General features: G+C 39.5%; 1 protein-coding gene across 13 annotated transcripts in view; it reads left to right on the top strand.

Annotated features, from left to right (window-relative positions):
* The window catches only part of GRIP1 (glutamate receptor interacting protein 1), a 334,162-nt gene that overhangs the window by 159,389 nt on the left and 161,206 nt on the right, over positions 1–13,567 (top strand). The window contains exon 1 of one of the 13 annotated variants that reach the window (XM_054070602.1): positions 10,085–10,224. The exons of 11 other annotated variants lie outside the window; for them this stretch is intronic. In XM_054070602.1, the coding sequence (XP_053926577.1) occupies positions 10,170–10,224 (55 nt within the window). In that variant the 5' untranslated portion in view covers positions 10,085–10,169. Of the gene's footprint in view, positions 1–10,084; positions 10,225–13,567 lie in introns of those variants that run through there. One more of the 13 variants, XM_054070634.1, reaches the window with a different exon arrangement.

The following is a 13,567-nucleotide window of genomic DNA, read 5'->3' as shown; positions in this document are numbered from 1 at the left end:
GATGTTTGCTTGCCCACCCTGTGTAAGCAGGATGTGGCATCCAGCCTGTTAGTGCTACAGCAGGTCAAATAATTGATGTTTTGCAAAAACGCATATTGCAGAAAGGCAGGCAGTGGCTCTTCAGGGAACCATTTTGAGAGTTTTAACTGTCAGTGAATCTTCCCGTCAGAAGGTGGTGATTAGTTTGACTTTTAGTGGCTTTAAGCTCCAACCTTTTTTTTTTTCCCCCCTATGTGGATTTTCTTTTGCCTCCTCACCCATCAAATGATGGAGAAGCTCTTGAGCACTCAACATGTCCTTCCTATAACAGCTCTTACACACTGTATAATCAAGTCCAAATTTTTCCAATGTGATATTATGTTTGCTGAGTCTTTCACTGCACAAAGTATTTTTATTGCTCAAATTACTCTTGGTACAGTTCTCTGTGCCCTCTCCAGCTTTTCAGCCTTTTAAAAACAAATCCACACTAGGCAAAAGTCCAGCGTAGATACCAGAGTTGAATATCAGGTTCTAGTATAGGTCTCTCAACATCAAGCAGGTAGCGAACTTTTTGATACTTCTACTCAGTCTTCCTCCATTTATGCAAGCAGTAATTGCATTGAACCTGTTGATGCAGTTGCTTCTCGTTTAATTACCTTGAATGATGTGCTCACTCATTTTTAGAGTCATCATATTCCAGGATATGCTCCCTGGTATATGCAGATGTGACTGAGTTCCTTGGTTTTGCATCTTGTATTTGGACACTTAATTGTATGACCTCTCACTAAACTATGATGATATAAGCATTTGGTAACACACAGAAGTTTGTTTGTTTTTTTTTTAACAGTGTGCAGCACTGGCAGATACCCCAGCTAGCTCTTGTAGTAACACAGAATTAATTCAGACTAACTGACTTTATTTCTGAGCTTTGAGCTAGGGTAGTGAATTCAAAGTGTACTGCATTGTGCAGTGCAGCAGTCTCTGGTGGGATGTGGGGATCTGCAGTAGAAGATCACACAAATCTTAATAGGTCTCGGTTCTTGTTTTGTGTGATTGTTGCTCAGAGGTTTAAATACTTTTTATGCAGTTATAGCTCAAATGGTAATCCAAAATGTCTCAATTATTCATTAATTCCGTTTTAAAAATGGTCACTCAAAACAAAGGCTTGGGATTTAAAGGCTGTACAGAAGTGTCAGTGCTACTGGCTGCATGCCATGATATGCTGATGTACAATGATACGACACTCTTCCTGAGACTATGGATGCTGATGTATTTGCATGGAAACTTGAGTAATTTGCCTTCTCAAATAGGTGTATAGTTTCAGAAGATGCCACAGAAGCCCTGATGTGGATGCTAGCCTTCAAATTTGAGGCCAGCTAAAGCCATGGTTTTGTCATAAATTTTGTTTCAGAACACTAAACCAGAGGAAATAACTTGGTCATTTAATTACAGACCACCATGTGATAGAAATGTCCCTTGTGTTCAGGGCAGCCTGTAAGGTATCGACATTGCCAGTCTCGGGAGGCCACAGAGTATGTGGCATGAACCTTGTAAAATGCCAGTAGACACAACTGTAGCAGCACTGGCAAGGTGGAGTTCTGCTCCCAGGTGACGGTAGGAGAGCAGGGTGCATTCATGCTGCATAGGAATCCGGGAAGGCAAGGAAGGACCTTCTCATTTAGCAGGAAGATCCCCTTCCTCATTTTAAAGCTGCTATGTCTTTCCTGTTCCTTGTGTGTTAAGCCAGACTACAGTAATAGACCACTGACTGTGTTTTTCATTCTTCCTTCATGGTGGCTGATTGTCAGTCCTCAGAAGATAGCAAAATTTCCCAACAAATAACATTTTTTATCACTAAATGAAAAAAATCCTGGAAGGTACACAGGAGAAGCCTGAGATGCCGTGCACTGTATGTGACCTCCAAGTCTTCACAAGGTTGGAACACAGGGATGTACAGACCTTGTGTGCAAGTACATTGTGAGCATTTTTTCTTGCACAGAACACCAAACGGGAAATTGCGAGGTCAGACCCCAAGCCTTTTTCAGCACAGGGTCTTTTCACGCTTCCTGGTAGAAAGTTCTCCACTTTATCCAAAGGTTGCTCAGTATTTACCTGGCTGCTTCCAATGTGGTACCCACTTGTATGCCTGGTGTTACTGTGTAGCATGGCTTGCATAGAGCCAGGTCAGTGCTCTGCAGCTTTGGGGATTAGAGTAAAATATGAACCTGCTAGCAAGTTAACAGCTCTATCCAGTTAACACGTTGTATTGTAATCAAGAAGCCAGAACTCATTATTCAAACTGGAATTTTTTTATTTTTATTTTTTTAAATTTCTTTCTCTGTATTCTGTATATCAGATCAGTTTTTCTGGATTTTCCATTGTCTTTGGATTTCAGGCACACCAATTCTGCTTCTGGGATAAGTCAGTGTGGCTTGGGAAGGTGCAGTGGTTGGTGCCAGTTGGCTGGCTGTTGCTCATACTGCAGGCAAGTACACAATATGTGACCTAATTTCAGTGCAGAGACCCAGTTTGCTTTGAAAAAGCAGCTGCTACCATGTCCTCCTGCAGCCTGCATGCATGTAGGAATACAACTCTATCAGTGAATTAGTGTTCACTTTGTTTAACAAAGGCTTGGAGGTACTGCTGATTGAAACTCTGCTTGTGTCATCTGTTCTTTCTGCTGGGTGTCTAGAGCTGTAATCTTCCATTCCCATCCTCTTTGACAGTATCTTGGATATAAAGGCTTCCACAAAAAAAACTTACTGAGTTAATTCCTAAAAATCTCCTGTAGTAGATTAGACGACCTTATGTTATATTCTCGACTCATCCCTCCAAATACAGATTTTATTTTCTAGTGTGATATTACAATTTCACGGCTCCTAAATAGGTTGATAAAAATATGGAAACAAAGCAGTATAGCTAGAGAGAGGTATAATTATTCCACTTTTGTTTGAGTGGTTTCAGTGGAATCATAATCTCTTTTTTGTTTTTAAATGAGAGGAAAACCAGCTGTTTTGTGCTAAGTGTAAGATTGTCCCTGCTTCCAGTATGGTAATTTTGAGGAAATGCTTAGCTGTGTTTTGTTAAAGATTGCTGTAGCAATAGGAAGGTCATCATTTTGACTAATTGAAAAAGCCTCTACAAAGTACAAAGCTTTACAGAAATTGTAATTACAGGAGTCTTTAACTATGTACTGCAGCATGTGGAAACTACTTGTAAGACAGAGTCATCCTTTAGTTTTGAGATTACATTAAATCCCAGAGCCTGTAATTATATGCATGTTGCTGGCAGGAGCCCATGCTGGGCTGATTGCGTGCATTGAACAGGGTTGTTACTTGTTGTTTCTCTCCATTAGATCTATAAGGAAAGCCAAGGGCAGTTTGTGGTCCTTTCACTGATTCTTCTGCTGGGAGGGCAGACAGACTACTAGGGTTGTGTTTTGTTTCGTTATGTTTTGAAAAATTATAGATTCTTCTCTAATTGCCAGTTCTGAAGACACAAGGACGAGTTATTAGTAATGCTTCTGAAAGAAAGCGCTCTCTTCTGTCGTTGTAAACCAAACCATTGAAAGGCTACAGATACATGGACAATATTTGAAATGATTCACAAGCTCTTGGTTTCATGAAGAGACTCCTTTCTCGATTAAATTCATTGTGGCTTGAAATTACCTTTGAGAGATGTGACGTACTTGTGCTACTAAAGTTTCTAATTTTTGTAATACGTGTCGTGTCTTCATATTTTGTAATTCTCTTAAGTCCCTAATTATTTTTAAACAAAGATTTTCAGCTAGGAAAGCCTGGGAGAAGCTGAACAACCTATACTGCCAGCAACTGAAATGTGTTTAGAAATGCAAAGTCAGAGTTGTGTTACATATCTCAGAGGTCTTTTGAGGACAGTGTCCCCAGTAAGAAACATCTCTCAGCCTTGATGTGTCAATGCGGTTTCACTGCAAAGGACAGCTTTAATTTTTCGCCATTAATTGATATGGACAGGCAAAAAACATTTTTGTGAAGCTCTGGGATGGGATTACTGTGAAGTATAATGTATGGAAAGCTGGTCCTTACATTATGTTAGTGTGTAACATGTACTGGAGAGTTATTTCATATAGAAAAGGAGTATGCATTCTGTTTCATTTAATACTACGTTATAAAAGTTATAAAATGTATTTTTTAAAAAAAATTAAAACGTGATTCTTTGCTGTATTACAAAACACGTCAATAAAATACTATCCTAGAATGTGGTAATATTGACTGATTTTAACACCAGTTGTTTAATACCTGCATATTAAAAAAGGCTGACATTGCTTGGAGCCAATAAATTAAGGTTTTTTTTCTATCCAGAAAACCCTTGAATTATTTTTTACTAATTTATTCCTAGGCAATGAGGCTGCCATATTTGTATGGTGCCACAGCAGTGGTGTTTTGGCATTCACTCTGATCTTTAACAGATTTATTCTCATTGTTACCACTTTCAGGACTCGCATATCCTTGTTTTCCAAAAGGCTGCACTATCTACATGAAATGTTCTCCAGTAGTGGTCCTCAGAAACCACAACTGAACAACTTTTAATGATCTGCAAAGCCTTCTGCTGCAATGTCTGTGGGAAATTGTCCGTCAGTGTTGCAAAGGTGCTTAATATAGCTAGAAAATAGCTGCTGTAGTTGATTTAATAAAAATGTAAATTTACAAGACCCTCTAAATTATGCAAAGCTGACAAATTGTCTGCATTGATAATCTTAGTGCTGGGAAACAACAGGGTGGTTTTACTGTGCTTTCCTTTTTATTCCCTCTCCCGGTAGTGAAGAGGAATCTTTGTAATAAAACAGTATCCTTTACAAAAATGCTGGATTGCCTGAATCTGCTGCTGCATGGGAATACAGCTCTTCTCTCTGGGATGAAAAATGTTGAAATTTTGTTTTGTTAAGATTGAGATTCTTTGTTATGTTGCTAGTTGTTGACTGATAAGAAGGATATATCAAATAGGAAAGTGGAAATGTTTCAGTTTTCAAAATAGAAGTATCTGTACGGTCATTTGTTACTTTCAGAGCTCAATTCATGCTTTTTGCTTAAAAATAAGACTTTTGATTTGAATAATGTGGTAGATGCCAATGGTATCTTTTGAAATGATGAAACAAAATATTCAATTGTACAAAATCTTAATGGATTCAGAGGGCATCATAGCTCATTTCAGTTTTCTTATCTGTATGGATCCACTAGATATCATTGTGTCTTCCTGACACAGTTAAACATTTGATAGCTCTCTTTCTGGTTTCCTTAGTGTTTCATTGAGGCTGTAGTTTCAATATATTGCTGTCTTCGTTGAACCCCTCTGGTTTGTTTTCTAAAGCAATTAGGTTTTCAGTATAAACCGCTGTGTTCAAGTGAGTAGTCTGTGAGGTATCCCCTCCATAGTGTCAACGTACAAACTTGATCTGTAAAGAAAAATAGGAGCATGCGACATCCAAGTCAAATTATGGCAGCTCTTGTGGACAAAACCCCTGTAAAGTAAAAGAGGGGAGAGAAGCGTAACTGGTTTTAAGATGCTGCTCAGTTGGTGTGTGAAAGGAAATGTTTGATGTGTGTGTAAGTGGAGTTTAACCAAGAAGTATGTTGTGGGTATATATTCCTATGAAGAAGAAGGGTACGAGTATGAGAGTTATGTTTTCTGGATAAAAAAAAGTATTTTTGGCAAACTTAATTTTTTTTTCCCCCAAACACAATTTGATATTTTGCAGAAGTTATATTCTTCATTGAATACTGTATTTTCACATCGATTGTATCCAAAAGTCACACTATATAAAGATGATAATCTTCCATTTAACTTAGAGAAATTTCATTACATAAATTTTCTTTATCCTGCAGAGAAGTATAATAGATCTTAACTTCTTTTGATTCATTTATTTCAGCTAATGTGATCTGATAAGATTAACCAGAAGATGGTGTTAAATAGGATACGTATATTATACTGCCCGGCTTATCAAATGGAAATATAAGGTTCATTCATCTAGTAAACTTCTACTGAGTATTTATGAGTATACATTCAGTTGAGAAAATATGTGTGCTATATATATCCTAGAGTTTATAAATAACCTTTCAGTCTCCTGAGGAAAGGAATGAGTGCAGCAATAAAAGCAATACAAATTCACGCTGCTGTCCAAAAGGATCAAAATGAAAAAGGAGATTTTTATAGATGAGCCCAGGAAAAGATAGTAGTAACATTTGTAGCTCTGTTAATTAATAAGAAAAAACCCCATAATTGGTAAAGACTTTTAACCTGTATTATATGGAGTATAAATATTTTTTTCAGTATGTCTGAAGGTTTTCAATCTCCTAGTATTACACTATCTTCCCTTCCTCCCTGCTCCTGCTTTTATTTTTTACTTCCTCCCCCATTTTTTCTCCTCAACCAGTGGAGTCCATCTGCATAGCTGAATGGCTGGTATCTAAGAAAACACTGCCTGATTTTTGGAAAGTCCAGACATTTAATAATCACAACCCCCTTAATTTGGTTAAAAAAATATTTTAGACAATTAAGAATACACAACGTTTACTTAAATTCGTTTCAAAAGCAGGGCAAGAACAATTCTGACAATCTTGGTGATCACTGTCCTGCGAGAAGGTGGTAAACCCATGAACATCATAAGCGAATATTTTAGAAAGTGATCCAATAACTGAATAACTTGAACTACCAGAAAAGAAAAGAAAATAAATGACCTTCTTCAGTAAATACAATATATCATATTCAGTGCAGTACTTGAAGTACAATATCTTTGACTTAGAAAGTCTTTCTGAGGACTTAAAATCTACACATGATCTCCTTTGGCAAGGGCATTAAAATTGTCAGAAGGAAAAAACCTAAGCAAAAAATAATCCTATTGACTTGGTTGGAAGTGGTGGTTGCTGTGCTTCAGAGGCTATTTACCATATATGGCAATAATCTAGTAAATAACGTATTAAGCTTTTTGGATCAAGACTACATCTTTGTTAGTAAAGCCTTATCTGACCAGGTCTACAGCTGGTTTTGCATTTATATCACAGTTTCTGTATCATTATTACAGTTTTATACATTTTTTTCATAATCCCATTGGAGCTCAGCACAAAGGTTTGATTCGTCTCTTGTCTCTGAAGTCTGTTTTTCATAGCCTCCTAGCACCGCAAGCCTGCTCTCTTTTGCCTCCTCTACCAAGGGGGGTGAACCAGGGTAAGTCATGGAGTCACATCACAAAGGCAAGTAGCGAGCAGTTCTTCTTCATGGTACAAATACAGCTTTTTCAGCATAAGTTGTGAGATGTGTTCACCTGGTTCGTGTCAGTGTGGAGCAATGCTGGAACCACAGGGTGACATGTAATTTTTAGCCATTCTGTTTGTCCTTGTACAACTGTAGACTTGCGGAAAGCAGGATGGTGTGTATATGGTTCCTATTTTGGGGAAAAAGGGGTCTGCTGTGTTTTTCTGTTAAACCTGTTTGTGTTGCACAAAATTACTGTTACTGCACATGGGTAGTAAAGGGCTTGATTGTTATATAGAAGATGTCTCGATCACCAGAGAAGCTTCTAGAAGAACTACTACGCCTGCGCAACCCAGGGGTGGAGAACTTGTAGGGGAAACACGCCCATTATGAATATGTAACTAAAGCTAAGCTATAAAAGGATGTCAAAATTGCATTCTGAAAGAGAAGACAAAAGCAGACTCTCGAGTTGAGAGCTGCTTACCCAAACCCATCTTTTGAAGGGCAGGAGGAGCACTCCAGGCTCGCCTGGCTCTGATGCTGGTGGATGGTGGCAAGGTTTGTCTCCAAAGAGGTGGAGATTAGTCTGTCTGTTGTAAACAGTGCTGACCCAACGCTTGAAGCAGTCTTTCTTGGCTGTATTGTCTGGGAAGAATCAAAGAACAGGTGTTAGTGTAGCTGAGTGGTCATCTTGCGGTATCTTCTGGTTACCTGGAGATGTAAGGGGAGGTGTTGAAATGGGTCTGTCTGTGCGTGACAAGAGTTGGAGCATCAAGGACAGGAACCTGGCAGATGAAAAGACAGCAGTGTGATTCTGAATGCTGGTTTGCAGAAAGTGAGCAGGCGGTTCAGGGCAGCTTTGGCATATCAAACCTGAAAGAGCTGTGAGCAGCGGCTGTGTGCTGAGGCCATAGCCTTGTGATGGTCTCTGGAACAGTTTCTCCTGTGGAGCCCAGAGAAAAGAAATCGGGTACAATGTGGTATTGACTGGCATTATTGGTGCAAAGTCCTGTTACCTGAGCAGGAGGTTGCAGGTAAAAATGGTGGCAAATTTTCTCCTCAAGAAGCATATTGGCAGTGTTGGCAGGCAGGGTGCCACTTAATCCTTTCTTGGTTTTGTCTTTTTGGGAGGATGAGAATACACAACTCTTCTCCCTGTCTGTGATAGTCCAAGAGTTTCCGAGCTTCTGAATTACACTGACTTAAACCTCCACATTCTTTTCCTGCTTTCACCCCTCGTTGCACGCCCTGGCCAGAGGTCTGTGGTTCCAAGGCTGGAGTGATCAGCCCATGGCTTCAGGTGTGTCTGCTTTTCCTATGGTTGGATTTTATAGCGGTATGGAACAACAGCCACTACAAGAAGCGATAACAAGGTTAGCAAACAGATGACTTGATTACCCCTATCTGGTTTTAATGACAACGAAATAAAATCAATTTTCACTGGCCCTGTCTGGGCAATTGCAGTTGTGCTGATGGAATGTTTCACCTTGGCCTTGGAAATATGGTTGTTGCTGTAACCAATAAAACAAAAATAAGAAAAACAATTACTGTAATAGCGAGTTGGAATATGGGAAGCACAGAGCTGCTGATGCAGCGCGGAGCAGTCGGGGAGAGAGACACAGTGTGAAAGTGTGAAAGCTGTCTGTACCGCCTCTGGGCTTTCTGTAGCTGACAGGAGAAGATGTGCACCCTAACACTGGACCGTAACATTAAATATAGCAACGGATAAAAGATGTCAGAAGATAAATTGAGCCGTTTTGAAGTCAAAGCAAGTGAATGGACATAGAGTACATGGAGACAATTTTAAATATATCACCCAAGTGAAGCAGAAGTCTTGACAAAAAATAATTATGTATTGTTTAAAGGGAGATTATCTGATACAACACTTGAGTTCTGTGCATAAATCTAACTTGACAAACTATATAGCTTATTGCTTTGCTTGCTTGGTTTTTAGAATGGGTGTGGAGTTTTGTCCTTTTGTAAATTTTTGGCGCTGTCAAAGTGGGATGGAGCTCTCACTTCAGCGGTGTGCTCCACTTCATCATTTTCTGAATGAATTGTAAAGGCAGGTTAATTTGCTGTCTAGATACATAGAAGAGACTGTAAAACTCCTGGTGGGCTGAAGAAGTCATCCAAAATATTACAAATGGCAGTGCTTGGCAAAATAAATTCTCAGGTGCATTAAAAACTGCTCTCTTCTCTAGTGAGAGGAGAAACCTTGTTTCACTGTGTGTTTTCTATGCAGCTTAATTTTATTTATTTTGGTGTGATCAAATGCTTCGCAGTCCTGCCCACACAACAATCCATCACTTCCCTCTGCCTCTCTCCCTCCCCCTGTGGTCTGTGCTTCAATGGCTGTAATAAATTTGTCTACAATTGTCAAAAAGCTTCCCTGGTGATAAAATCAGGTTTTTGCTTTTCTTCTTCCCACAGCTCTGTTAGATTAAATTTTCAATACGTTTTGTTTAGAATATTTTCTTCTTGAAATAGGTGCCTTCTCCCCAGAATTAGGATTCCTACTGTTTTTGCCGTATTTATCTAGAGGGAACCGTGAGGGAAAGATGTGAGGAAGGAGAAAGGAGAAAAATCACTACATATGCTGATGTGGGGCACAGCAACCATCGCTCCCTGCACAGTCAGGGAATGTGAGAGACTGAGGAACAGCTCCCTCTAATATCCACATCCATGTGTGCAGCTGGATGCTCAGTAGTTTTAAAGAAATACTGCTTTTTAAGCCCTTCATCTCCCCATGCAGATGGTGGTGGTGGTAGTAGTGAATGACACAGCTTTGCTGGATGACACGGAGCTGATCTCTGCACCAGCCAAGAGGAATTAAGCTTTGTCACTCCCCGCCGGGGCTACCTTTCTCCTGGTATGTGCGGGAGGAGGAATTCACAGGCTTCTGCTGCATTCAACCGAGCAGAACCCTGAGCGCGCTTTGCCAGGGGTGGCAGGCAGCAAGAATGATAGCTGTCTCTTTTAAATGCCGCTGTCAAATCCTGAGGAGACTTGCTAAAGGTAACGTGCTTTCCTTCTTATTCATTCAGGGACTCTGTTGCAGCATTCCGGAGGCACAGCCTGATGTTTTTACTTTTAAATATGATTGTCCTTCCAATTTACTGTCGGGCAACAAAGAACTCTGAATACAGAAAGGTGTAGGGGCTCTTACAGTTAAAATCCTGATGTGTCCCATGCGGTGCTTCTGCTGGGAAGATAGGCTCCTGTTTTATTTTTCTTTCCTTTTTTATTGCTAAAAGGTTTTTTTTTTCTAAGTGAAGTGTTAAAGTTACTGTGAGGTATAATTGTTTTGTATTTTTGTTAACCACTCAGAGGAGTCCCTCTTGGGTCATGCTCAGCCTTACTTGGAGCAACTGATAGAAATATACAGGACCTATATCCAGGATGAATCTGTGTGTTTAATGTCTTTTGTAAGCTATTTCTATCAATGCTTTAGATGCCGAAGACTGCTGTCTGTGGTAAAGTACGGATAGTAGTGTGTGTTTTTTCAGGGCTGCGCTCACATGTTACACTTGTGACGTTAATTTGCCTTTTAGAGCAGTGTGTATCTTGTGTTCCTGTAAATCTTTGTGTTCTTTATCACTCGGAACTTAAAAATGCTATTTACATCTTACTCTGAGTTCTGTGTGATTATTAAAGCAGGTATGTGAAAACCTGTCTGAATAAGGTGCCTTCCGTCTACATAAAGGAACGTATCTTAGTTTCTAAAATTAACCTAATTTTTTTTGAGAAGAATCTATTACATTTGATAATTTTTCCTTCTCTCTGTAAAAAAGGTTTCACTTGTAATTTTGGCTCATTTTTTTAGTGGAAGCTTCCAACATTATAGTAGTATTATGTGTCTGCAAATAAGAAGCTTCTGTTTTTTAGCTTGGGTGCTGTGAATCATTTAATGGCCATTACTGTGCAGCTGGAAACACATCCGTGTGTGAATGAAACTGTTTGTATCAGCCCACCTTGAAAAATCAGTAATCTTTGATTATTAGTCAGTGTAGCTCAAAATCAATTAGTATTTTATTTTGAGGAAGCATGAAAGAGTAAAATGCTAATGCAATGAGGCCAGTAATGGGAGAAGAGAAGAATATTGCGATCTAACTTACATAATGCATTTTCCTGTTCTTTAGATTGCTGCTCAAAACATATGAACTCAAATATTTATTAATCATCCTTTCTTCTGTAGAATTGCTTCTCTTTCAAATCTGTGCTGGGTATTGCCTGTTTTTCTCATATGTGTAGCCTGTTTCTATTTTGGTAGCTCTATTACACATTTATCAGGTTAGAAGTCAGCATTTTCTCTTGTACTCATTTGAGTAGAGGAACATTTTTGTCTGCTGATGTGTTTATAAGACAGATCTGGGCACTAATTTAGTTTCTTACTGATGAGAGTTGTTGCTCCACTTAAATACAGTTTCCCTGGGAAAAATCAATATTCTTACACATCATAGCCATCTTAATTCTTTCACACTTCCACCGTTCAACAGAACTCAAGCTTGTGTTTTTTCTTCTTTGAAATAATCTTGACTTCCTCTGAGGCTCCTCACTCTTCCCATTCCCTCCCAGTAGGAACTGGCATGATACTATTGATTTTTTGCATTAAAGAAGTGTGCTTTATGCTTGTCTTACTATGAACAGTCTTGCAAGCCTTATGCATGCTGGACCAGAGTTGCTTTCCTAATTGACAGGCTCCTGAATTGTCACCATTTTGAGTAAAACCTTTGTTCTTTTAGCTAACCCTCTGCCTTCTATGGCCCTGGCTTTTCAATGTCAGACACCAGTTATTGACTACTCAACATGATCAGGCTTGCTGAGGACAGGAGTGGATCTCCACGCTGTTAGTGTGGAGAGGACTCTTGCCACCAGCTGACAAACTCCTACTGCTGCATCAGCTGGGACATTCCCTTCCCTTCTGGCTTGCTGATTCTGGGGTTTGGTGCTTTCATTGAACACCTTTGCTCCAAAATCAATTTTCCTCGCTTTAGTACTTTTCCACAGACTGTCTCTGTTAGGCTCTTTTTCTTCTGCACTAATCCTGTACCTTTGTGCAGTTTCCCCAAAGTAATTTCTTTACTATCTTTCAGGCCTTGCAATGGTGAAAAGAAATTTGTGTGCTGCCCCTTCCATTAGTGTCTTGTGTTTTTAATAAATGTTAAATGTGCAGTTAACTGTACATCAAAAAGTGGAAATATCTGCTTTCCCTTATTTGTGTATGTCATTTTTCATGCCTGTCCTGACAAAGCAAGCTTGTAACTTCATTTCTTGTTCTTTCAGATAAGGATGTAAACAGAAATGTCTCATGTGAGCAACTGGAGACTCTGCAAAAGCAATTCTTCCCAACAGGGAGATGTTCAGGCAATATTGTGTTTTACAACAATTACACTCCCTCCTTCCTGCACTTCATCTTAACCTTTCAAAGCAAAAAGCAGAGCTGTGTCTCGTTGGATTGTGATGCATTATTAGTTTGTCCTTTTAAAAATCTCTGGCAGGAAACTTCAAATGTTCTGAGGGAGTTACAAGGCAAAAATATAGCATAGTTTTGGGTACTCTCTCCAAGATCTGGTCGGTGACCCACTGCTCCTCTTCCTTCCCATAGCTCTGAGTCAGACCCTGCAACATGACAACCTGTACTGCCTTTGTCCTCAACTCCAGGGCCAACTCCAGATGGGAACATTGGTCTCTTTGTGTCCTCTGCCCTCAAACTTGCACTAGTCTTAGGACAAAGGCACAACTGTAGAATCACAGTTTGGGTTGGAAGTGACCTTCAAAGATCATCTAGTTCAAACTCCCTCCCTCCCCCCGGCTCCTTCTTCACTGCTGCCCCTGACCCGTGCACTCCTGTGCTGTATTGCCTCTCTGGGTACAAGGGCCACTGCATCTGCTGAGGCCACTGTACACCAAGTCTTCTTTCATCTTTCCACTCTACCAGCTTCTCCCTTTTAGGGCAAAATATGTGGCAAAAAAGAAGTGCACAATAATTATTCCTGTGGGAAATTCTAAATACTATAAGATTAGTTCCCTTAATGTGTATTATACATCAGTTTTGTGAGTCCTTGTTTTCGAAGTCAGTAGATTTTCAGTAATGAAACAGCACATTACCAGGTTTAGGCGAAGCTCTGTATTTGTGTCCATTAACAAGCAACCATGGAAGAGAAGTATTATTTTATTTGGTTATGCAGTTTGCAAGAAGGATGCTCTGTGAGATTGTCGTCTTATAAGGGCTGAGACAACATTTGAATTTAGAGCTAGTCTATCTAGGTAAGAACCCCCCAAAATTCCTGCTTTCTACACTAGTGTGGTGTTTCTACACTATTTTATACTGAAAATTTTATTTAATAGCAGTTAAAAT

This window comes from Cuculus canorus, chromosome 1, assembly GCF_017976375.1.
Source record: "Cuculus canorus isolate bCucCan1 chromosome 1, bCucCan1.pri, whole genome shotgun sequence".
NCBI classification, from domain to species: Eukaryota; Metazoa; Chordata; class Aves; order Cuculiformes; family Cuculidae; genus Cuculus; species Cuculus canorus.
The sequence above is the reverse complement of the archived record's forward strand: the minus strand, read 5'-3'. Positions and strand labels throughout refer to the sequence as shown.